This window comes from Harpia harpyja, chromosome 8 (genome assembly GCF_026419915.1).
Source record: "Harpia harpyja isolate bHarHar1 chromosome 8, bHarHar1 primary haplotype, whole genome shotgun sequence".
Lineage (NCBI taxonomy): Eukaryota > Metazoa > Chordata > Aves > Accipitriformes > Accipitridae > Harpia > Harpia harpyja.
The window spans coordinates 5,778,042-5,802,951 of NC_068947.1; the positions used below are offsets into that span (position 1 = coordinate 5,778,042).

A 24,910-nucleotide genomic window follows, 5' to 3' on the forward strand; every position below is an offset into this window, starting at 1 on the left:
TTAGCGTGTTTTATTGGCTTTTGCAAGATTTATCAGACTGCTGAAGGCAGGCACCGATACATATTAAAGTTTCTTGCCGATACTGGAAACGAATAGTAGGAGAAGGGCAAATATCAACTGCCAAGTACTGAATAGTAACTCTTTTTTCTCCCCTGGATGTTAAACATTTATTTTGTACACTCTGTCACGGGCAAAGATTCCGGCTCAGTGGCTAAGGCTCGGTGAGCCTGCCCCCCCAGCTGTTAGCCTCCACTGATCTATTTGCTTTGCAAAGCCTATCCTCTCCACTTCTGCCAAAGCAATTTCACTGCAGGGTCTTGTCAAATCCAGGCTCAAACAGCGACGGCCTCAAACAATTCCTTAGTGCTAAAAGGTCAAAGATCCTGCGTATAACCACATTTCTTACTTCCTCGGCTCCGTACACGTATGCCTGCAAAAACCACTTCTCAGCCGAACTTCAGTTTAAGGTGAGGACTGGGGACACTGCTGGTGTCCCAGGCTGCAAGACGTTTTACAATAGCTACTAGAAGACAATATAACGTACCACGCAACAACAAGAAATACAGCACTTACAATGCAACAGCCCAGAGGGAATGCCCTCCCAGCTTCTTCTGCCTGTTAACTTGAAAGGTTATTTCTAGGCATGGAATTACTGGGAAAAGTAATACACCTCTAAGCACGCTTTGTTTTCAGGAATTCCGTTAAAGCCCACGCCGGAACCGAGTTATAACACACGCTACGTGCTTCACAGGTAACGTTTTACAGCGCTGCGCTCCCCCTTAAAACCTGAGGGATAACGAACAGAGCCAGTTCCCATCCCTCCGGCACACCCACGGTTTCGCGGCCCGACGTGAGGCTCTCGCCCCGCCCGCCCACACCTGCACAGGTACACCCACCCACCCACCCACCCACGCGTGGGAGCGACCGATCGCCCACCGCCATGCCCTGCCTGTGCCAGCTGGACGCGCCCAGCGCCCAACCGCGGCCTCGTGAGAGGGGAAAGGCGGTGAACGAAACGCCGGTTCAAGTTCCCAGAAGGAATCGGGGCGGCAAGTTGCCCTTTTTCAGTGTTAAGAAATGAAAGGTACGGCCGCTTCCCCCCTAAGGGGCTGTGCAGAGGACGGTCAGCCACGCTACTCCCCGCCTTCACGGAGCGCGGGATCCTCACGGGCGCTGCGCCGAAACACCTGAGACACCCCGAGCCCCCAGCCCGCCCGGCACCTGCCGCCCCGCGCATCCCCCTCACCCCTTGAGCTGCTCCCTCATGGCGGCGACTGCTCGGCGGCGGCGGCGGCAGAACGAGCGCGGCCGCCCAACCCAACCCAACCCAGCCCCGCCGCCGAGCGCCGCTGCGGCCGCCCCGCCGGGAGGGCGGGAAGGGGGCGGGGCTCCCCGGCCCGCCCCGCCCCGCCGGCGGTGCCGGTCTCCGGGCGGAGGGCCGCCAACACCCCCCCCCCCCCCTCCCCTCAGCTCCTTCCCGCCCTTTGGCGGGGCGCGTGAGGGCATCTCGCCGCCTTCGCGCGGGCTGTGGTAGCTCGTCGGGCGGCGGCGGGAGGAAGCCCTCGGGCTTTCCCTGGACTTTTTTAATTTTTTTTTTTTTTGGGGGTGGGGGGGAGGTTGGGTGTCTTTGCGTTCCCCCGGGGCCGCCGGGGAGACGGGTGCGTTCGGGGGCTGGTAAAGGAGTTCGCTTTTCAGCGGACTTGAGAGGAAAACTTGATTAAAATATGCACGGAAGCTGGGACGGATTTGAAGTGGGCCTTAACGTGGGTTTTCGCTTCGCAGCTGTTAATTTCGGCGCTCAAAACGCCGAGGGGTTTATTCGTGAGTGAAACCGGGTGATGTCGTTTCTAAGGGCTTCCCTTGGCCTCACCGGGCAGGACGAGCTTTTCCCCCCGAATTGCCAGAGCCGAAGAAATAGTTCTGCTCGTGCTGAGTAACTGTCGCAATGTTTCTTTGTATTAATTCCTACTTGATATTCAGCACGCAAAGAAAAGCTAACGATCCCCCTTTAGTGTCACAAGCATTTCAAATCAGCGCAGCCAGTCTCCTCCCGGGCAAGTTTTACATCTATGCCCTTTATTCATTAAATTAATGCTGCGTAGGGAACCAAGTCCCTCACGCAGCCCAAGTCGTTTCTCAAGGCTTACAGACTCTGCTTTCTTGGTAAAGCCACCCAAAAAGGGTGCCTTTCAAATGTACAACACCCCCCCGACCCCCGTTTTTACACTGGGAAGACGCAGGCCTAGAAGCACAGAAAATTCATCTCAGCCGTAGTTTCTATACCACAGGAATATCCCACAGATTGCTTTCCTGTTACACAGATGCCGGTAAGCCCTGAACTTGGTGGGTTTTACCCTAAGTACCAGGATATTTAGGGCCCCCCTTAAGGCTCCAGGTAGCTGGGTTATCTGATTTTAGGAAAAGCTCAACAAGCAGTTCAAGGAAAGCCTCAGTGTTTTCTTCTAGAAGCGTTAAAAGTGGGAGATGCTCAAGGTTCAACCCCTCAGGCCCCCAAATGCGAATAAGAAACTTAATGGAATTCAGTGTTAAATTCTCATAGTTTCCAGACAATTCAATTGGTTTAAAAAGGCCTAATTCACAGTTTTCAGTTACCTTGGATCTACAACACTACCCCAACATGGAAAGACAAAGAGGATTAATTTTTGTGTAAACATAAATCGCTACGTTAAAACTCATTAGACTCTGTGAAAATTTTCCATTTACTTCAGTGGACCTGGTACTAGATCAATTGCTATGTCAGATACCGCAGTTCTGAGGTGAATGAACTGGCTGAAGACTGTCAATTCTGTTACATCAACCACCTCACCTTTTCCCATCTTTAGCTAAGTTTTAAGAAGTGAGAGATCTCTCTTTAAGTCTTTAAAATAGGATGTTTAGCGTATTACTTGGGAGATTAGAAGGAGAGAGAGAGCAGCTGCCTGTGTCGTACGGAGGGACTCGGGGTAGCCAGAAGCCTGCCGTTTCACAGCAGAAGTAGTTTGTTTTCCTCCAAGAAGTATCTAGTACTGATACCCCCGATACACATTCCTTCAGTTTTTACTGTTTCTGGAGTTTCCTGGTCCGCCTAAACATAAGCTTGATGCTGCTATTATCACATTGGTCTTCTTTCCCATACAATAGTGCCAAGTAATAAGAATTTAAAAACCAGTCTGAATTTCTCATACTTTGCATAATCTTCTTTCTCCGTGAGTTACAAATAAAGCATTGTATTCAATTAGACTCACAGCAGGTGAAAACCCCAATTAGTGAATTCATTTTCTTGGCTTTTTTCCCCTACCTTACACCCACACACCACTTTTTTTTTTTTTAACAATAAAGGGGAACTCTGAGTCATTCCTCAATTGAAAAGCAAATTAACCCTTTGATCTCCCAAATCAAACTATTACCCACTCAAGAACATCCAGGGGAAAACAAGAATGTTGAAGGATTAAGGGATGAAGGCCTATTGACTTTATAATTTGATTTTATATTAAAAAAATCTATTTAATATAGTTCTGATTGTTGTCTCCAAATTCACAAAAGCTTTTAGCTGTTTTGATTGACCTCAGAATTACATTTTTGCTGTATAATGTACACAAGTAATACCACTCTTATTCCAAATTACTTTTAAACTACCCCTAATTTATTACAAAAATATATTTTGTTTGCAGTGTAAATGGTTACTGTCTTTGGCATTTGTGACTGAAGCCAATCTTTATGCCATACTTAATTTTAAGCCATTTATTTGATAAAAGACAGTCTTCTTCCTGTAGAAAATAAAACAGGATTACGGAGTAAGCAGAATTTTAATTCCCTGTGGTGTTTTTCTTACCCAAGGGCTATTCAGTCAATTTGTGCACCTACACAGAGACCTGAATCAGAAGGAGAGCAGTGTTTATTTCTTTTATACTGTAGGTTTGTCCTGGACTATATCTAATCAAGGTATCTATCTGTCTCTTTAACATTTAACACCAAGTGCTTAAGGGGAAATCACGGCCCCCTAATAAATGAGGGATAATAATTAGAGGCTGTCTTATTACCCCAAAACTCTTTCAGGAAAAAAAAAAAAAAAAAGATGAAAGGGATTTGCAGGCAGTCTGCATTGCTTGCTGTCCAAATAGTTACTGGAACTTGTGCATTTGAGAAACCTGATTTTTCAATTTTAGCATGTTCTTAGAATGTTGTCCCTTTTCTATGGGGAAAGAGCCACAGACATACACACATTAAAAATAATAATAATATGGACATAAAATAACCGATCCCTAAACAATAATGTCTGAGTATAAATCTTCATAAGTTTTATGTATATCAGCACCACTGCTCCATGTTACTGACAGATACAGAAACCTGAATGCAGAAATGGGTAGGGACTTACCTAAAACCACTTAGTAGGGCAGACATTAAATGTACAAGTTTGCTTGTAAGTTTAGCGCTTTATGAGTTAGAAAATTAGAGTCATGTCTTTAGTTTTACTGTCATTGAAAGTGAAGATACAACATTTTCCTATTAACTAAGTCTTGCTTCCATAGTTCTGTGAAGCATGTAGTCCTCCTTGTAAGTAGGGCTTTAGTATTTCTCAGTTAACTGGGTAGTGGATTAGCAAGCGCTTGCCTTGCATGTAAGAAGATGTTGTGGTGCCCTGTGTTGGGCTGGCTAATCCGTTATGCTGTTTGAGTCTATTTTCTTTTTGTTGGTATAAAAAAATACTAAGAATCACTTGGGATGGCACGATGACACTTTCCTGGATCATCTGTCTTAAATATGCTCCAAGGGCTGACATGTCCAGGAGTTTTTTGGTATTTCTTGATAGCACTCTCAGAAGAGCCCAGAAGAGAATACTGTTTTGGATGCTGCTGGTTTGGGGTTTTGGGAGGGGGTTTGGCTCTTGGCACATTACCACTGGAAGCACATTAGAATACTGTAAATGCAATGAAGAACATAGTTTTGAAATTCTGCATTCATTTTCCCCAGCATTGCACTGTAAATTAAAGACCTACGAAAACATTCACAGCTCGGTATACTTATAATCAGTTATTTACACCATGAGAGAGTTGGGGAAGGAGCATACCACTTTCTGTCCAGAGGGAAACCCAATCTGTGTCCTGTATGAAGGGAGATTAGCAGGTGCTGCTTCTTACACAGGGCTCATCCTCCGCACTGTAAGGCAGCCATGTAACTGGCAAGCGGAGCTCACAAGAATTTGCCTGACATGTTTCACTGAGATGTTCTTGGAGTAGACAGAGTAGGAAGAGGAATCCTTATTATTTTCTTTTTTTTTTTTTAAATAAAACTAATTCTGCAGTAAATATTACAGAGCTTGCAGCAATTTAATGCACAGTATGGAAAGTACTGGTACACAGCGTGTGTGACAGGAGTACATCTGTTCCTGCCGAATGCACAATGGCACAACCTCCGCGTTCCTTTGGGCTGTACTTGCTTTTACTACAGTAAAGACACCTGATTAAAACTGAAATCTTAGTCACCCTACGAGACAAGTATCATGGAGCTTCGGGAGCAGCCTGTGCGCGCCTTACGTCGCACTGCATTGCATGCTGTTGATAAAAGATGAATGAGAGGGTGCCTGTCATTGTGGATATATTAGATATACACATGAATTTCATCCTGTTGGAATCTTGGAAAGGCTAATTTGCGGAGGCTACATTTATTTTGTTAAGCTGATGGTGACAATTTAGACACCTTGCAGTATCAGACTGTTTGTTCAGTCTCTGCTGCCAAGTGTATGACCCTGAAAAGAGGAGCAGAGTATTTAAGTAAGATTACATGCATCACCGGATGCAGTGGATAGCACATCCCGGTTCCACCAGCACTATGAGCTCTTCAGGTAAGCACCTGTAAATACCAAAAGCTCTTTTCTCCCTCCCATACCAAATCACAAGAAATAAAGAAAATTAAGAAAGGAATAACCCCTACTCTTCCAGGATGGAGATGAACTGGAGTGTGAATAGTCCCAAGAATGGGAAGATCAAGAAGCAAAATGCTGGCAAAATGCTAGATAACTAAAAGTATTAAAAACCCCTCTGAAGTAAGGCTTTTGGAAAGCTAACAAAAAGAAACCTACAAAAAAAGACTTGAAATCTACCAGCAGAAAACTTATGCCAAGCGAAACTGCTTGCTGTCTTTAGAATACACAAATAAATCTTGAAAAATAATAATTATACCATAGCAAATTCTTGGTTTGAGTAATCTGTATTGGCAAAACGAATGGTTATCATTTCAGGGAGTAAGGTTGAGAAAAAATGCAGACTAATAAGGATAAATTAAACAAAACAAGGAAGGCAAACTCCATTTCTTACTTTCCTTTGCATGCCCAGTTAGAAATAAATGACTGTTTTGCCTCCTGGGGGATTAAAATAAGCAGGATTTCATAAACTCTCTTGCTCACTGACTCTCTTTTCACCTCAAAATCTTTCTTTCCGTGCACAAAATTATGTGTGGCAAACATAAAAACTGGCTTCCCAAATCATTAACTTCTCTATTGTTTCCTATCAATGTATAGATCTCAATAGCAAGAAACTCTGCATATTGCAGTCCTACTTCACTCAGGGCCCAGAAAACCTGATGCTAGCTACCGGCCACCATCCTTTCCTGGTCCCTAACAAGCAGCCCTCTCTTCCAAAGGCTTCCACATACGTTAAAGGAGAAGCATGCCTTCCTTTTTTGTTGCGTTCCATAATATATGTATTTTTGACACTATCAAACCATTTTTTCTCACTAATATCATACAAATAGAAAAGTTCTTCTTTCATTGAGGATGTTTTTTCAAAATGTCCCTATGCAAATATTATCTAGAAGAGAAAATACTCATTTGGGGAAATAAGCCATTTAGATCGTGCTAGGAGATTACGTACTGGGATGTTCCAATGGTAAGACTGCCCTTAGGTAGTAAAAGAAGAGGACAATGAAATCTATTGCATTTTATGACAGCTATATGCAGACAAGTTCCCAGTCAGACCACCAGCTAGGCAAACTTTGCACCTTTGAATTAATGCATTCCTTTTTTTGCTGTGTGTATTTTAGCAATGGATGCTTTGCTGTCTTCTCACAGAACCTGTAGTTTTTGTTGTGTTAAAATATACTTTAAACCTGTCATAACTACCATATTGTTTCCTCGACGATTATAATAATACTATACATAACGTTAGAACTCTAACAACAAGAGGCCCTGCCTATTTTTATGTACCCACTAGGCTTTTCCATCATCTTCCTGAACACATCGAGCAAAATGGTACACAGATACGGTAAGTTTGAGGTCTACTCCTAACCTTTTCCCTAGGTTGGGCCATGCAGAGCTCTGATGTGAGAAAGGGATGGTTCTCCCTCCCTGGTAAGTCAAACTTGCATTGATTTAGTTTCAAAACCGGAGAGTCTTCAGCCTCTCCCAATACCCTGGTGTAACACTGGCAAAGCTTAGTCTTCCTGCATAGCATGATTGCTTTGCTCTCTCTTCCTAAATGTCTTACGTGGGGATCCCGAAATCAGAGGAGAGTGCAGCACTGCACTTGGGGAAGGAGCCAGCCTAGAGAAGTTAGTGGGAAGAGAGAGCAGCTACACCTAACTAGCCTCACCAGTAATTCCATCCAGGCTAACTCCTTCATCTGATCCAGGTGACATTTCTCATGGTTTATTTGCATAGAAATGCAGCTTCAGGTTTAGGGTTGTGCAACTATCCCCAAACTGAGGTCAGACTTGGTAACAGCAAGAAAAAAAATCTGGAAAGGAAAAGTTTCTCATCGGACATTTCTGAAGTCAAAACTTTCTATTTCATTTCAAAACCATATTCTATGAAAAAAAAGTACTTCAATTTGGCTACAAAACAAGGCAATTGTTCATACAGCTCTGGCAGTGCCCTTTAAGGACAAGTGGCAATAGTCTCATCTTGTCCATGCCAAAGAGTGAAAATTAGCAGTTATATACACAGTCATTTGAAACAAATATAGACATACAGATACCTGCATTAACTAGTGCTTCCAGAGACGAATGAATCAGTATCGGCTACCACGGAGCCATGTCCTAGGGCACAGATAATATTTTATCCTAACTGAATCTAAATGTATGTTAGCACTTAAATACTTCAGTAAAGAGGGATATAAAGGAATTTTGAGGTCAGATGAAAATTATTTCTTAGCTAAGTGCAAGAAAAGGATTTCATTCAAGTGTCCTGTGGCAAGTTCAAGCATTTACTCTTTGGCACATGCTTCACATAATTCCAGACAACTTCTGCTCCTTCCGTTTACTTAACTATAATGTGGTTCTTCCAAACAAAGTAGTCCTCCCAGCTTTTGCGTTTAGGTATATTTGTGTAGCTCTTTCTATCTTTGGCATAGTAGCTGGCAGTTAATTCAGGAAAGAATCCTGTGGATGCTAGCTGATAGAAAAAAAGTGTTGCTAAACTATATTGCACAGTTTAAACTTTATGTTTAACTAAGTCTAATAATGAGAATGCATTTAATAGAACTCAAAGTCTAGGTATACTTTCAGTATCTCATACGTTTGAATTGAGCCAAATCTCTCACGGTACATCTCAACAAGGCTTCAAATGGCTTGCAATTCTGCTGGCATACCTTCATTCAGTTCTCTGATCTCTGTTATTAAACAGAAAATGAAATTTCTTAGTGAAAGAATAAACATGCAAAATGAAGATTCCCTCTCTAGCAACACAACCAAATTCACCATGAAAAACTTGCAATGAAAACCAGAGATGCCTCGTCTACACAAGTCAAAGAGCCTTGACATTTATGACCAAAGGTACACAGATGACTTTTAGGACCTACTATAGTCCATTATTAAATCAAGAACAATGGTGAACGTGTGGAGCTCAAAATCAGCCCAAATATTTTTTTTCTTGCTATACTGAGCATTTTTTCACATTGAACTAATCAAACAATTTCCAAATTTGTATTTGGAACTATATACTTAATCTTTAAGAAATTGCTTTCAGAAGTACAATCTAAATCCTGAACAATCCACAGAGCCCTAAAATATTAAGGATTTAAATGTTGGTTATAGTCCATATTAACATCTTAGACCCCTGCTGCTACATCTAACTCCCTTGAACACAGTAGAAGAAATGTCAACCTACAATTCTACCATATCAACATCTACAGCTTTTTGTAAAATAGTCCAGACGTGAAGAGAAAATTGTTATGGCTAGGACTAAGTGGAGTTACCTATCTTTATCATCTCCCTCACTACATGACACAGAATGCCAGATTATTTGAAAAGTTCAAAATACCTAATTCCATACTATCAGTCATAAGAAACATCACACAGTTTTGTCACCTTCCTCTCAAGAAAAAAAAAAGGATTAAATTCAAGAATTCTCTGCATCTACGCAGTACACTACAAATGCAGAGCATGCACAGGATCCAAACCATTTGTTTATTTAATAGTGTCCACAATTTGCAGTTTTATGCTGGCATAAATTTCACAGACATAGAAAACATATTACCAACTGTGTAGAAGATGATTTTCTGAGTGTCCTTAAAGTTAGAAAGAAGGATCATCTAAACTCACACCTCCCATCTCAGGAAACATTACAAATGAACATTCATCCCTAATCCCAAAATAACAAAATCAGACTGTCATATTAAGAAAATATGGTGGTGTTTTAAATTATCATTCTTCTCTTGAGGTAAATAATTTTCCTTCAATTACTATCACCAGCTTTAGAACCAAATGTCATTTTGCAAACAATTATCACCAGTTAATGTCTTTACACTAATATGCATCAGCCAAGGGAAAAATGAAAAAAAAAAAGACCTTCAACCTTATCTTTTAAATAAAAACTGGGTTAAGATATGTGGTATCTAAATACTTTTGTACATTAGTAATGAACCTTATTTTTGCTTACGGACATTATAATTTTTTTCAGTATTCAGAAATGAATCTCTTATTACTTTTCCATAGTTCTGTTGCAGCAATTGCTCTTCATTCTCATTCTTAAAAATCTAGTGTCATTATTTCTCAAATTATTATCCTTCCACCCATGTCCCTCAATTTGTTCTGTTTTTAAGGTAACTAACGGAGCAAATAATTTATTAAGGATAAAAATAATTTTGCAAAGATTTGCAGAAGCTGACAGCCTAAGAATTTTGCCACATAGAGCCCAAGCAGGGAGTGAAGGATTAGACCCCATCTAATCCACTGGTTTTATCAAATCACTGTATTTAATACACTGAACTAAAACCTTTGGAGAGTTTTATTTTTAGCAGCTTGCCATACTGAGCATTCATTTGGCTTTATTCTAAGAATTACAATGTAGGAATCAAAGAGAAGAAACATATTTCTTGTTTGTGACTAAGGTATCATCATTAAAAGTCTTCCATTCCCCACACTAATAAATAGAATTTTTTTTTCTTTTTACTTTACGCCATTTCTGATAATTTTCGTAGTAAACATTACACTTCACTGAGGCTAACATTTATTTTAAAATTTTAAAAGGGATTATATGCAATGAAAATGATCATTTGGTGATGACAGTGCACTCTCTGTTGGGTCAGAGATGAAGAAAGTGACTGGTTTTGATAGTTATTGCCATGTCAACCTTGTACATGAAACTTGCTAGCAATTTGGAGAAAACAAGACCAGTGGGACTACGTCTATGCTGCCATTTAATTAAATGATTTAGTCTATTTAATAGCCAAGAAAGATCAACTCTCCAAATGTGACAATATTTTGGTTATTTGGATGTTCTAGTGGCACGTTATCTTACCCCTACACTGCTATGTGTGTCTGCCCTGAGAATAATAGTCGTCTCTTGGTTCAAATTTCACACAGTGACTCTTGCTCTTACTGCTGAGAGGTGGACCGCTCTACGGCTGACTGGCCGTGGTACTCCTCTACTTCCCACTTACTGCTCCTGTGGACCTAAGGCATGGTTTTATTTACAGATTATAAAATTTTTTTTTTTTTTTCATTTCAAATTGTCTGACCTAATGTGGGAGTTGTTGCAGCCCAACTGCTGCCACACCTGTGGTATCTTTTTGAAACTAGTTGGGCCTGTCCCTGCAGAATAACTCCATCACATCAAATGGCAAAAACATCTCCCTACGCTGGGGGAACCAGAAGAGTTCTAGATCAGCTCAAATCCCTGTGATTTAAATGCCATGCAGTAGAATACAGTCACAAGTGCTTTGCTGTGCTAGATCCTCAAGCTTTCTTGATGAGCCTACCAAAGAATCAGCTGGTAATCAAAGTAATTATTTTTTAACTAATGGATTTTTTACCCAGAAAGCAACTCATTTGACAAAACCGAGTCACTAACAATGAAGAGCAATTATACCGTAACTTCTTTTAAAGTGTGCTGAATGCTCTATATGCAATTTCCGAAGTTTGCAGCAGTCAATTTTTCTAAGAAAAACAACTATTATTTCCAGTCAAAAATTTTGTAAGCTGGCACGATTTTTGACAGAGTTAGCTAATTGAAGAAGCACTTTCAATGCATACCAGCAGAGTAGCTGGCTTCCCATGGCATTTCTTAAAGTTTCATTATGTACAAAGGAATGGTTTAGGTAGCAAATTCTATAAGAAACTGGTAAAAGGTAGGACTTTGAAAAACACTCATCTGCTCTCTTGGACTCCTCTGTATTCACAGACACTACAGCATCTTGCCAAGTTTGTAAACTGCAAAAGCATAGCGTGCAGTGACAATGCTCTAACCCTTTTAGTGCGCTGCATACTACATACTGAGCTGAATTTTACCTCCAAACAAAATTTTGGCTGCATTCCTTAGTGAGTACAGGTTGTTCTCGCATTGGCAGGCTATCCCATTCTCTCACTTAAAACGATTTGATGGATTTTTAATTTCATGGGTTTGCTTGTTCCTAGATGGGCACAGTTTATATAAATCAGTTCCAGCCACCAACTCCAACATTGAAAAAGACAGGTCGTATTTTCTTAATTTAGGTCGTTATGGTGATACATTTTTCTCTACTTTGTCTTTTTGTGTAATCTGCAATTAAGAGGCTAATTTAAAATACCTTTTACAGAACAATTTAAGTGTCTATTCTATAGTTTTCCTCTTTCTAACTCAACTTTTAATTAAGTGCTAAATTTGACATTACATAATTTGTTGAGAAATTCAGCACTGGATTTCAGTGAATACAAGATAAAGCATGCTGTCAGAAAAAAATACCTATTCATAAGCTATGCAGCACTATTCTTCTTATACATTGTGTAAATATTGGTTTCAGTAATGTCTTTTTATAGATATGGTTTGGTCTGATCCTCCCTGCCTTGAAGCAATCAGACTGACCACAAGTACAAGGAATTTGAATAGTAATATGAGTACTAAATTACTAACAATACTACAGCACCAATCTTATATTGTTGTGTATACATAGGAGCAGAATTGAGATTGCTATTTTTAAGGAGCTCTTCAAGTTTATTTCCTTGGTAAAATAAATTTTTGGTCTTTACTGGAGCATAAAGGCATAATGCAGCTTTAGGGTGAGGAGTACATGTAGAAAGAAAGGGAACTTTAAGCCTAATTGCATTTTCTGTTAGCCAATATTTTAACCTAAAAGGATCACCTGGTCAGTCTCTTACATGCTGTAAAGTAAAAAAAAAAATTAAGAATGGCTGCATCTTTTGCAGGCATAGGAATAGGACAAAGATAGATAGGGAAGTGGTGGGTATACAGTATAATAATTTCCGGCTGGTGTATCATCTGTCTACTGGTAGGTATGTTGAAATAAATAAATGATCAAAAATAATCTAATTTTAAAAAAAGATCAACAAAGTCAGGATGGGTTTTTGGAAATAAGAGTTTGCAACACAAGTGATATGAAAGCAGCAAGATGATTAAAATGCAGAATCTTATTTATTATACATTAGGTAGATCAAAGCTTCTCAGTGATAACAAGGCACTGATGGGGGGTTGCCACCTGTTTGGTCTCACTCGCAATGGGAATCTGTTAGGTGAAGCTGTGTTAAAGGTTGTCAGTACGTATTACACTTATGAACAGCTTATGTTAAACCCCCGCAAATTATTCTTATTTTGCTGAAGAGATTTACTTATTATTCACCAGCACATATGATACTTTCATAGTAAATACAAAAAGGAAATTCTGTATAATTCAGGAAGGTTTCTGAAACAACAACAAAAAACCTGCAGGTAAATACTCCTACTTGAGGCACACCACATACTTCTTCGAGATAGTGGTAAAAAGACCTGAAGAGTATAAAATTAGAATATATTTGAGCTGTGGTTTTGGAGAGTGCTGAGCCTTGCAGCAGGCTGAGCTCAGAGAGGAAAGATTGTGGCAAGCAAATTATCCAGGAAAACTAAAAATCTAGAGAACACGGCAGGAGGCAGTTTTCTAGAATTTTTTGGTTGGTTGTCTCTTTTGTCTAACTTCTCCACAAAGAAGAGGAAAGCTGTGACTTAAGGAAAGTGTGTGGGTGTAAATGTCTAACAATTATTGGGAGGATTAATAAAGAGAGAATTGAGGAAAGCTGAAAATCTGCAAGATGCAACAAGACAAGGCAAGGCAAGGCAGCAACAGTCTTTGTCGGTGTCCTTGAAACTTGCTGCAGCACTGGGAAAACAGATGAGCAGAACTTCAGTCTGGAGATGTCAGAGCAACATTGGGCTCTAAGGACTTTAAATGAATATTTGCAGGAGATAAACTTATGCATAAAGGAAAGAAAAAGGAAGACTGAGTAAGAGTCAGAAAGATCTGTTTAAAGTCAGCGGAAATTTAATTTGGCTTTATAAAACTGGGGAAAAAAGTTGATAAGTACTTTAAAAACCATGTGTACCAAAGGAGAATTGTTCGGGAGGTCTCTGGCTGTTACAAATACATGCCATTGACCAAAACCAATGTAAAGACCGACACAGGACAAGGGAGTCCCATTGGCTGACTCGATCCAAACCGAAGAGGACTATTGTGAGACCACACGACGTGGGCATACACACACAGGTGAGTTTGATAAAAAGATTCACACTGAAAGACTCTTTTCCACTCCTTATTTCTAGAATAGTGAACAAACGCCCCAGAGCAAAGCAGTGCTGAGGGTTTTGCACTCAGTTTTCTCAAGAGAAAACTGTACATGTACAGATTCGCGTTTTGCCAGCAGCAAACGTTTATTCCACAATACTTTGGGCACTGATGTGAAAAAACATGATACATGAGAGGAAATGCTGAGAGCCAGATTCTGATCCCTTTTACACTGCTAAAATAAGAAGTAACTTTGCTGAAATCAATGAGCATATCTCTCAATCCATGCAAGCTGGTTTTGGTGGAGAACTTAAATCTGATTTCCAATCTTCTGACATTAAGTCTGACGGGAGCCTAAACTGTCCCCACCATAACTTAGAGTCCTTAGTAGGCTCTTCTGCTCATTTCAAGATTGTTAGAGTGCGATGAAATGTTTATTCCTCCCTCAAACTGGAAACAGGAGAAGAAATAATAGCATATGAAAGCAAGCACTAACATGTAATGACCATATTAGTAAGGTTCTCATTGCTTTTGTGCCATAGCACAGTTACAATAGCGGAAAAGCAGATGAATGAGGAATGTGCAGGAGAAAACACTGGTCAAACATGAAGATATAGAACACTGCCTGCAACTGAACAGTCTGCTAAGTGTTTTAAATTGTTTGCTAATATTACAGCAGTACTAGAAGAATAAGCACTTCCATTAACAGGCAGTAATTAAAAGAACAAATAAGGTGAATGCACCTATGGCCAGAAAGGTGATCTCTTGGTGCTTGTCGTTTATGCTTCTAGTGATGGTTTATGTCAAAATAGCTCAGTTAAGAAGTCCAAAGTTCAAAGCAGTATTTGGAAATGGTGGTGAGCTCATCAGTAAGAGACCTTTGGGAGTCAGTTTTTTAACCTCTAATTTTCAGGTGATACTTAAAGTAAACTGAAGTATAGAGATTAAATATGCTTTTCAACAACTGGGTCCTAGTGGCTAAAATGCTCTCGCTGGCAGAAATCTGGAAGAAATTTCCTTCTAAACACTGAAGTAAAATTTCAAGATGCCTTTACTCCAAATTACTTGTACTAAAAGTTTATAGATGGAGAAATAAAAATGTAGTTTAGGTTTAGTAGTTCTCACTCTTTTTTTCTTATTTTTTATTCCTGTATTCATTGCCATTTACAGCTACAAAATACATTGTCTGTTACACTCCGGAAAACAGCTGCAAACCACTTATTTCCACTCTCCAGGGTTTCTATAGGTTGAAGCTGGGGATGATTTTGAAGAAGATTAATATATGAAACAGAGAGTTGAGGATATTTTGTCTGCTTACTTCTGCTTCCAGTGTTCACTCTTTAGAAAGGAAATCTGCAACTAGTATAGCATATCTGAAATTCATACTCACAGAGGTGCATCTCCTTCTGTGTTTCTAGACCAAGTGCAGGAACATCTTTAATGAAGAATAGCTTCAGTAGCTTTTTTCAAGGACACGCATAAGTAGAAAGTATACATACATATATTTTGGGAAACACAGCGTTTACCCATTTTTGAGAAATAAGAAACTGTCAATTTCCTCTCATTTGCCACAACACTGCTCAAGGGTTTGTCCCTGAATGAATGGAGTCTGGAATGGAAAATAGTAATCTGTCACTGATCCTCCCCAGAAATGGCCTCTCTGCCTGTCATTATTACAACAAACAAGGCTATAAAACCCTTGCAATTCAGGTAAATCCTTCTAATGATGTTACAGTTCAATGCTTGTAAAGAGCTAATAATCTAAAAAGATCTCCAAAGTTGATTTTAAAAAGGTAGGTTACTTATTTGATGATTGCAAGAGTTAACATTGCAAGAAACTAGTATTGAACTTACTCAGATTTACAAAGAAGCTTGCTTAGACAGAATGTTAGGCACAAAAACTTTTAGTTAAATGTTGACAATTCTGGATTCAGTGAAAATTATTCAGTTTTTACAATGTTCACCACTGAATTTATCTATGAAGATCAAATGGCAAAATTCTGCAAAATATTACAGTTCACTAAGTAAGTATCTTCACTGCAGTAGGGGATGGAAGTCTAAAAGAGAGAAAATTAACAGCTTTAGCATGCTGAGTCTCCCAGAAAGCATCTGACAAGCAGCAAAAAAGGAAAAAAATTGAGTGAACCAGCACAGGGGAAAAATTAACTTGACCTAGCAAAAAGGTACTTCTGTAAAAGAAAGAAAATAAGTAGCTGAACAAATGAGCATATATGTAGATGTTTCAGAACCTCAGAGTTACAGCAATCCCCTTCTGTGTTAAAGTCCTCCAAGCACCAAGCATCAAATGTCAACCCGCTACGGATAGTTTTTAGTTAACCTGAGAGCGATTTTCCTCAGGTATATATGTATTCACAATTTTTAAGGGTTTTCCAATTCTGCAGGTCTCACTAGGTGAAAAATTAATCAATACTACAAGGGCAGGTACTAGCAAGGCAATCACTGTATGAAAATGTGCCCCATTAATTAAAATAAAGGAATATCTTTCATGGAATGGATTATACCCCCAGCTTTTACAATGCACTAAAGTGTGTTTACTCGTTAAAGACTCTTCTCTGCAAAAATCTGCAAAATGAAGTATTTTAAGAAGATGAAGAAGAAAGAAGGAACCTTCCTGTGCCAGATTAAAACCAAGAGACATAATGCTGGAGAACATTTAGTTACTTCTGTTCTGTGCTTGTTACAGAACAAGCCAGAATTTATCAAATTAAAACAGTAGTCCTTCTGCTGACCTCACCCCCTCGTCATCTACTTTCCTTAACGTCTTTCCCCTTGCTTTGCTTTTCTTAACCCATCTCTGTCTGCACACAAAATACTTGTCTCTAGAAGACAACTATTGTTTCTCATGTATTGATTTCATGCTTTTGCTTGAACAAGACGTATGCAAACAGGATGCCTCAGGGTGCATTTAGGAGATGTGGTGCTAGAACTGTTTCTTGAACTGCAAAGTATTGCAGCAACATGCTCCCAGACATGCTTCCAGGCAATTATGTCCTCTTTAAACTTTCAGAAAAAAAGTAGCCAACATCACCTCTTTCAATAGAGGGCATTGGAGTACACTCACAATCTACCCTGGTTTCCCTTAGGGGGAGGACCCTTTTCTTCTCTCCCCAATTCTAAACTGTGCAAGACAAGATGATATTTGAATATTGGTTCACTAGAAATGACGTATGCACTTACATTTCAATTCCTGAGAGGGGGGAAAAAAAGAATATATAAATAGCATCATTTAAACACCAAAACCAGCATTGAGCAGATGCACACTCCACTTAATGGGGGACTGACCGTGTTTCACCGTGCATGCATCTTTTACAGATTCTCAGCAGAATCCGTTACTTGGTACAGATTCTTGACTGGAAGTGACAGACTTCGTATAAAACTGTACTGTTGAGCAGCAGGCTGGCAATGAATAAATGTCGCTCAAGAGGTTAGACATACACAGCTGTAGAGATTGTGAAATTCAGCCTCTGTCCTGAAAAATAAATACCTCAAAAAACGGGGAAATTCTAGAACAGTGACATCCAAATGAATATAATAATTTTACCGTAAATATATGGGTTTGAGCCTTTTCTATTTATGAATGACATGTAAAGAAAAATCTTTTTTTGGAAACAAAAGCACAACAAAACATTTGCTGTTGCCCTGAATACTAATGATGGAAGACTGTTACTATGGTGATGCTAATTTTAACACTCTTGCCTGTGGACTTCATATGAACTGCCCGTTTTAACTTTTGCAAATGTCATTTACAAAATGAAAACCCATTAATGACTGGCGAGGGCACAATGTTCCACTTTAATTAGAATAATAAGGAATGCTGATGCACAAAGTACAGGTTTGTGAATTGCTACAAAGCCCACACTGTCAAAATTAATTACCACTGATGAGGATTTTGTTCTAATTTTTTTTTTTTCCAAAGGAAGCGTTAGAATAATACAGCCATAGCTTGACTTGGAGTTGAAAGCAGGCTCTCCTTTTAATACCAAGGTGGAATAAAGAAGTTTCCAAGGCTGACAGCATAGGAAAACATACAGCAGAGCTTAGAACTGTGACTGAGCCATGCTAAATGAGCACCAATTCCAGTAATGGGGAAAAAGCAAGTGCCAACGCTGCTGGGAAAAAAAAAATATATATTTTTCAGAGACATACCTGCTCAGAAAACCAGTTAGGATTTGGAAAATACGAGTTTGTCTTTTTGAAGAATTAAAAAATACAAGTTGAGGACAAGAAATTGAGTGGGTGCTAGGATATGATTCTGGTTTGGGTTGGTGGGGTATTGCTGTGACTAGTTAATTGCCAAGTTCTGGGCCAAGTAGATGATGCTTAGAAAAAAACCAGCATAGACAGCAGTAGTAACCTCTTTTGTAATGCACCAGGCCCATGCAATTCCGGAGCATACATTTCTCAAGAGAAAGGGAAAAAGTTGCAACTACCATTTCTAATTTTGGGGAAATATCTGAGCATATAAAGTAGGTGCTATGTTGCTAAAGGCGTTTCATCAGTACTGACTGCAATGAGGAAAGCATACTGCAATGAAAAGCATCACAGGCAGCTGCCGAGAGTACACTATTCAAACTAATTGTTATTATTAAATATCTCCATTGTAGTACTGCTTAGAGAACCTAATTTAGAGTTGAGATCCATTGTATTGCATGCTTTATTAACAGAAAGGAAACTTGCCTTTTCTCTTGTGAAGAGCTGAATTGGTGAAGAACTTGATTTGTCTTTATGCTACGGCACTATTTCAGTGCGAGATCACTGGAAACGCGACTGGCGTGAAGAGGGATAGCTGCTAAAATATTTTTCTGAATTCTCATTCATGAGAGGCTACGGTTTAACAACTACTCAAACTTTCTTCCAGCAGCATTAATATGAAATCCACTCTCAGTCTATTGGTATACTTTGGCGCTGGTTTAAAATGGCCTGGCCAATTTTGCCCTTGACTTGTCAGCTACTGTGAGAGCTACTGTACTTGCATACAGATCTGCGCTCAAGATGGCTGGAATTTCATTGTATTGTACAAAAGAGAAATACAGCAAAAAATATAGATTCGACTGATACTGGTTGTGTCCACCAAGTCTGATTTTAAGTGTAAGGTTTTTTGCTAGCCATGCATTTACTCAGAACTTGTTTTCCTCTTGCTGCTTGGTATACGCAGGAGTAACTGGATGACCACTGAATAGCGTTCTCATCAAAGACCTCCTGCTGTGAGCATCCGCTACTCATATCAAAGGGGTGTCCAGAGCAGGGCTTTATGTTGAAAATGCAAATGTCAACAACGGATTATAATTTTTGCAGAGAATACTAGTATGCTTATGTGCTACTGCTGAATGCAGCTGTACCTACTGTGATGGTAAACCATGAGGCAGCCTGTTACTCTTGAGAGTCAATGGGCTCAGGACTAATTCATATTTCTGCAGTGCCTTGCCCAATGGTGTATTACTTCAGAAGAAGAAGGGACAGAGAGACCCTCTTCCACTCAGCAGGAAAAACTTTAGCAACTAGTTGGTATTCAGAGGGAGCCAAAAGCAAACAGCATTTAACAAATGTGGAGCTGATGCCTGTTAACAAACTGACACTGTAAACTAAGTTAGGTGGCTTCCCAATATCGTGAGGCTACAAAGGTTTAGAATTTATGGAATCAATGGAATTTATCTGAAATAGAGAAAAGAATGCGAGATAACTGTCTCCCAGAAAATTGTTACTAAACCTCATTACCAAGACAATTAGCTTTTTATGGTTCAGTCTCCAGGCTTCCCGTACAAGAAAGCGGTATTTCTGGAAACGTTGGCCCCTGTGAGCACTGATGGAGAAAGAATTTGAAGGAGTTTAAGTTAATGGAGCCTGCTGGCATGGGGACTTCTGTGGGATCTAGATCACCTCAGTATTCTTCAAGACAGGTCAGACACCTGGATAAGAAAGGAGGTTTTTTGTTGCTTTTAAAATCTCTGTTAATCCACATGAACAGGTAGAATGTGAAAAGTATTTGCCTTTTGTGCAGAGGTACAGTAAAACTGATACAGTGGTAAGTAACCAAGCAATAAAGATCCTCCAAAATATACTCTGAAGTTAGGTGATAGAGCAACAGTGCCACAAACAATGTCTAAGTTCTTCTCACATATTTTATCATTCATGCAACAAAATACTCTGGGCTATTATAATTCATTTTATGAGTATTGGCAATACAGTGAACACAGCATCTTTTAATGAGCAAGTAATGGCTGAGGCTGAGTTAGATTGCTGCCAGAGTGACTAAGTAAAAATCTTTCAGAAGATGATGACAATTTTAAGCAGAAATCGGAAAGAAAAAATGTACTCGATTGGTGCAGGAAAAGGAGATAAAATATTTTAAGGGTAAACAACACTAAATATGTAAGTAGGCATAAAGTGCACGTAGGAGACTGAAAGGATAGCTAACAGAGACAGCAAAACATTGTGTGAAATAGTGGAAATGTCAACAGAGAAATATTGAGGTTTGAAAGAAAACATCTGTTTTGCTCTTTTTGAGCTTGGGACTTAATAACCATCTAATGGGGAGCGCTATAAAGAGGAAAGAAATCTGTAATTAACAAGTTGCATTTAGAAGTCATCAGCACAACTAAATGAAACAAAACTCTGAAAGGAGAGGTCCTGGGGTTGCTATTAGGATACGCCCAGGGATTGAAGACTAAAAGCAGTGCTAAGAGAAAGTCGGATAAAGAGGGTGATGGGCTGGAGGCAGTGTGTCACCAGTGGGAGGACTGGGTCTGCAAAGGGATCATTAGAAGGCGAGGGGAAGGTGCAGAAGAAGCGAGTCATAAATTATCACAAGGCAAAGCCTGACAACAAGCCAAGAGAAGACAAGAACGGACAGCAGGAAGATGGTTTGTTGAAAGTGGTGGAATGACCTAGAAGAATGTGAACACTGAAAAGATTCTTGGAGCTGGCCGACAGGAAATTGTTACTGACCTTATTAAGAGATGTTTTAGTGAGAAAAGGGTAGAGAAGCTAGAAAAGACTGGGCAGGAAAAAAACATGGACTGGAAACAGATGCGAATTGCAGGAAAAAGGAGGGCAACGTTCTGGATATTGAAGTGTCAGAGGAGAGATTTGTTTTGTTTTATCAAGGACAGTCCTGAAGAAAAAGAATCCCATGTAAGTAAAGAACTAGCAGATAAGCTTCAAAGAAAATACATGACTAGAAATGTAAAGTCTTAAACACATCATTTTGATATGCTCCTGATGTCTAAGGGACTGAAGAAGTTAAGCAAATAAGACTTTTTCTCGAACATCCAGCTATTTGATGTTCTAAGTGTCATTCTTCCAATTTCTTGTTTTGAAATATATTATCTGTAACTGATCAAGAAACTTGCTATGACCTCAAAGGAAACTTGTTTCAAATGGGAATTTTCTCCTTCAAACAAACAATGCCTTTAAACCCTATTTCCCTCACTGTGACAAGCCCTTTGCTTTGAGTTTTTACTGCTGCACATCAGTACAGCATCAGCTCAGCAAATACATTTTCCTTTGTCGTGGACAGACCATATGGCCTGTCATTCATTGACTATTCCTTCTCTTTTTTTGGCTAATTTCTAAATAGTGTTCACACAAAAAAAACCCCAAACACATTGAAATTGAAGATCATTCAGGTGGGTAGGTTGGTGTAAGTTTAGTTTAGGAATACTTCAAGACAAAGATATCATCTAGAAACAACAAAATTCAGAGCTGTCTAATGTGCTTTTCAGTCATCTCTGAAAGTACTGAATATGGCTGTCACTTAGAGCCAGCTTTTCTTTTGTACTTCACATCAAAGGCAATTATGAAAATCATGGGGTTTCTTTTCACAAAATATACAGTAATTTTCAAATTATAAATGCAAGCTCTCTATACCTACTGAAACTATCATTGTGAGGTTTAGACTTAAAAAAATATCCACAATCCTATAGGTTTGGGTTGGTGAATATCTCTGAATGATTTTTCAGGTACAGAGTTCAGTTTTATGTTTTAAATGGCTTAATTTCAGAATGATTTTTTAATGAACTTGAACTAGCATGTCTTACAAAAGACACATTGAATATCAACATCGTGTCATGAAAGCAAACTTTTAATATTCAATGACTACTTTTTTATAGTCAAGATTCAGCAAAACACAGCAATAAAAATAATTGAACATCACTGCTATAGCTAAAAGCTGATAAATATACAGAAAAATATTTCACATTAGAACTTCTCATGTACTAATGAAATTTGCTCAGTAAAACTGGCAACTGCAGAATGACTGGAGCTGGTGATAAAATGGAAGTAGAGGATGCTTTTAAACACAAAACTAAATGAAATGCAAATTAATGACATGCAAAACTGTAATCAAGATGTAAGAAAACCTATCATAAAAATGTAGGCTTGTTTACTTCAGAACTTTTCTAAGTTTAGCTGTTTAATCACATTTATCAAAGTCAGTACGTGATTTAGAGATTCCAGGGATTCTCAGCAAACACGGTTAAAAAACCCTCACTGATAAGAATTTTGCTTTAAATACTTTTAAAATTGTTCCTTAACTGTTTGGGCAGAGGTAGTCCCAGTAGTAGTAGACTACATATATGTGCATATAATACATTATTTTAACCTTAAGATTCCTATCAAATTTGCATTTTTAAACCTTCAAGTGAAGTTTGAGTTGAGGAGTTGAGGGAAGATTCGCCTATGAGTTTTCTTCATATTGTATTATCTCTACGGTTATATCTGAAACTAAATTATACACAGATTTCCTTAGGGATATTTACAGTCTTCTCTGTGACTATAATCTGTTTACTACTGCTGCTGCTGTTGTTGCTAGTATCTAGCAGTATTTGCAATTGCTTTAACTTTTTCCACGTTTTCCAAAAAGAGTGTAGGTGAGGTCAGCCAACAATGTTGCCATTGATGAAGTCCTAAATGCAATTAAACAGAATTAAATTGAAGATTAAATAGTAGATAAAAATCACTGATCTGGGAAGACATATGCAGCTTCTGATTTTCTAATGAAGGTGCAGCTTTTCTGTGTTTCAGTATGCAGTAGAATCCATTAGCTTTTTGTCACATTCTTTCCAATGTTAAAATGTATATCAGTTTGCTTATAGAACCTCTGGGATAGCAGATGGTGGATTGGAAAATACTTGGAAACGAAACGTCTTTTAGTATTTCAGTATTTTTATTCAATTGAAATTTAATATCTTACTTTTTATTTGCCTTCCTCATATTTGTTTATTCCACATTTTCAGGTCACAACAGCTAAAATACTGGAACAAAACCAATAAATTTGTATGACCATATACTCTTAACTCCCATCTCCTTGAGATGTTTATGGGATATTTCCTGCTGCAAAGGTGTCTCCTAATTATGAACAAAGTATTACACCCATGTCTCAACTAGAAATGCTTTGGGCTGTGATAAAAATCTTAACATGGTGTTTCATGTTGGTGATATAGTTGAGATGTTTGTATGAAGTCATGTGTTCCCGAGTCAAACACAGTAGTTTTCTAGCTAGCCCTTAAATTTTAACTCCATGCCTATAACCTCTCTCTAGCAATTTTTCTTAGTATGCTTCATGCAGGATATCATAACCCTCAAGTGTTAAGTTTTACAACATTTTCTCCAACAATACAGCTTTTAAGCAAAAAAAATGGAGTTAATTTTGTTAAAAATGAAGCACGAAAAAATGTATCTTTGCCCCTCTACTCCTATATTAGCTCTGCAGTAGTGAACAGAAAAAGCATCTTGAAAAGAAAAACAGCAGAGGTACATATTGAAATTCAAAAGGCAATCTGAGCTATTTACTAGCTAGATATCTAAAGCCCTTTTTTCTACTTAAATGTTAAAAGAATAGAAAGTTTTCTAGCAAATGTCTAGATAATACAAAATACATAAATGAGACTGAATTATCACAGGTTTAGATATTTAGATTTTTTTACAACCTTTATCTATCGCATGAAAATTCAAACGCAAATGTTAATCATTCATTAATTCATTAATTTACCATACAATTTCATTAACATCATAGCATGTAAGTTCACATCATAAAGTGTGAAATATAGAAATGAAGAATAAAACTCGAACCAAAAACTTCGCACATATTTACAGCAACCTGCATTCTTAGGAATTTAGTGCTGTATTAAGTGAGTTTGTGCCCCCCTCAAACCCCCAAACTAACACTTACATACAGCATTTACGCAAACAAATTTTGCCCCTGCTGGAAAAAAGGAGGGAGGACTTAGACATACAGAATGAGTAGGTGTTAGGTAGCAAAGTTTGACCTCTACTCACTACTCTACTCAGTAGATGTAGACACTATTTGGTGACTGTGCTAGGCTGCTTATATAAAGAGTGCTACTTGATAGTGACTCTCTGTTGTGTTGTACCGTAATCTCATTTTCTGAGCTCAATTGCCATGGAAAAAACGTGAATGCTTGTTTCATCAAAACTGCTTGTAAGAAAAGCAATTCATTCAGAGATGTGATGCATTTTTTGGTTTTATGGTTTGTTTTTCTTAAATTATCTAGCCATAGATTTCCCAATATAAAAATTTATCTGATGAATACTTGAAATTCAAAGCAAATATGTAACATGCAAGAGGCTGCCAAACCTCTAGATCATGTTTGAAATTGTAATTTATCTCATAAAGTTCAACTTTTAAATCAGAAAATGAGAAGTAAGAGAAATGAATATAGATGATTTGATCATTCCTAACCTATTGGTTAGAATCTTTACTTAAGTCTAAGTGCAACCTTACTGACATTCACACAGTTCTCAGTTAATTCATTTTATGTTTCCCTTAGAATCTATAACCCCTAAGCATAATATATACACAAATTAGTTCTCAGGCTTGGAGGTCTAAAGATAAGGATATCACAGAACTGATGTACAACACAGAACTGATTTCAGCTATTATCTGACAACAACAACAACAAAAAAAGAAA

At 38.7% G+C, this 24,910-nt stretch overlaps 1 protein-coding gene across 28 annotated transcripts in view; it reads right to left on the minus strand.

The window, feature by feature from the left end:
* Positions 1 to 24,910, minus strand: part of DMD (dystrophin) — a 1,317,358-nt gene that overhangs the window by 85,712 nt on the left and 1,206,736 nt on the right. For 5 of the 28 annotated variants that reach the window (XM_052795079.1, XM_052795081.1, XM_052795078.1 and 2 more), the window contains exon 1: positions 1,247 to 1,332. The exons of the other annotated variants lie outside the window; for them this stretch is intronic. In XM_052795079.1, the coding sequence (XP_052651039.1) occupies positions 1,247 to 1,266 (20 nt within the window). In that variant the 5' untranslated portion in view covers positions 1,267 to 1,332. Of the gene's footprint in view, positions 1 to 1,246; positions 1,333 to 24,910 lie in introns of those variants that run through there. 28 annotated transcript variants of the gene reach the window in all.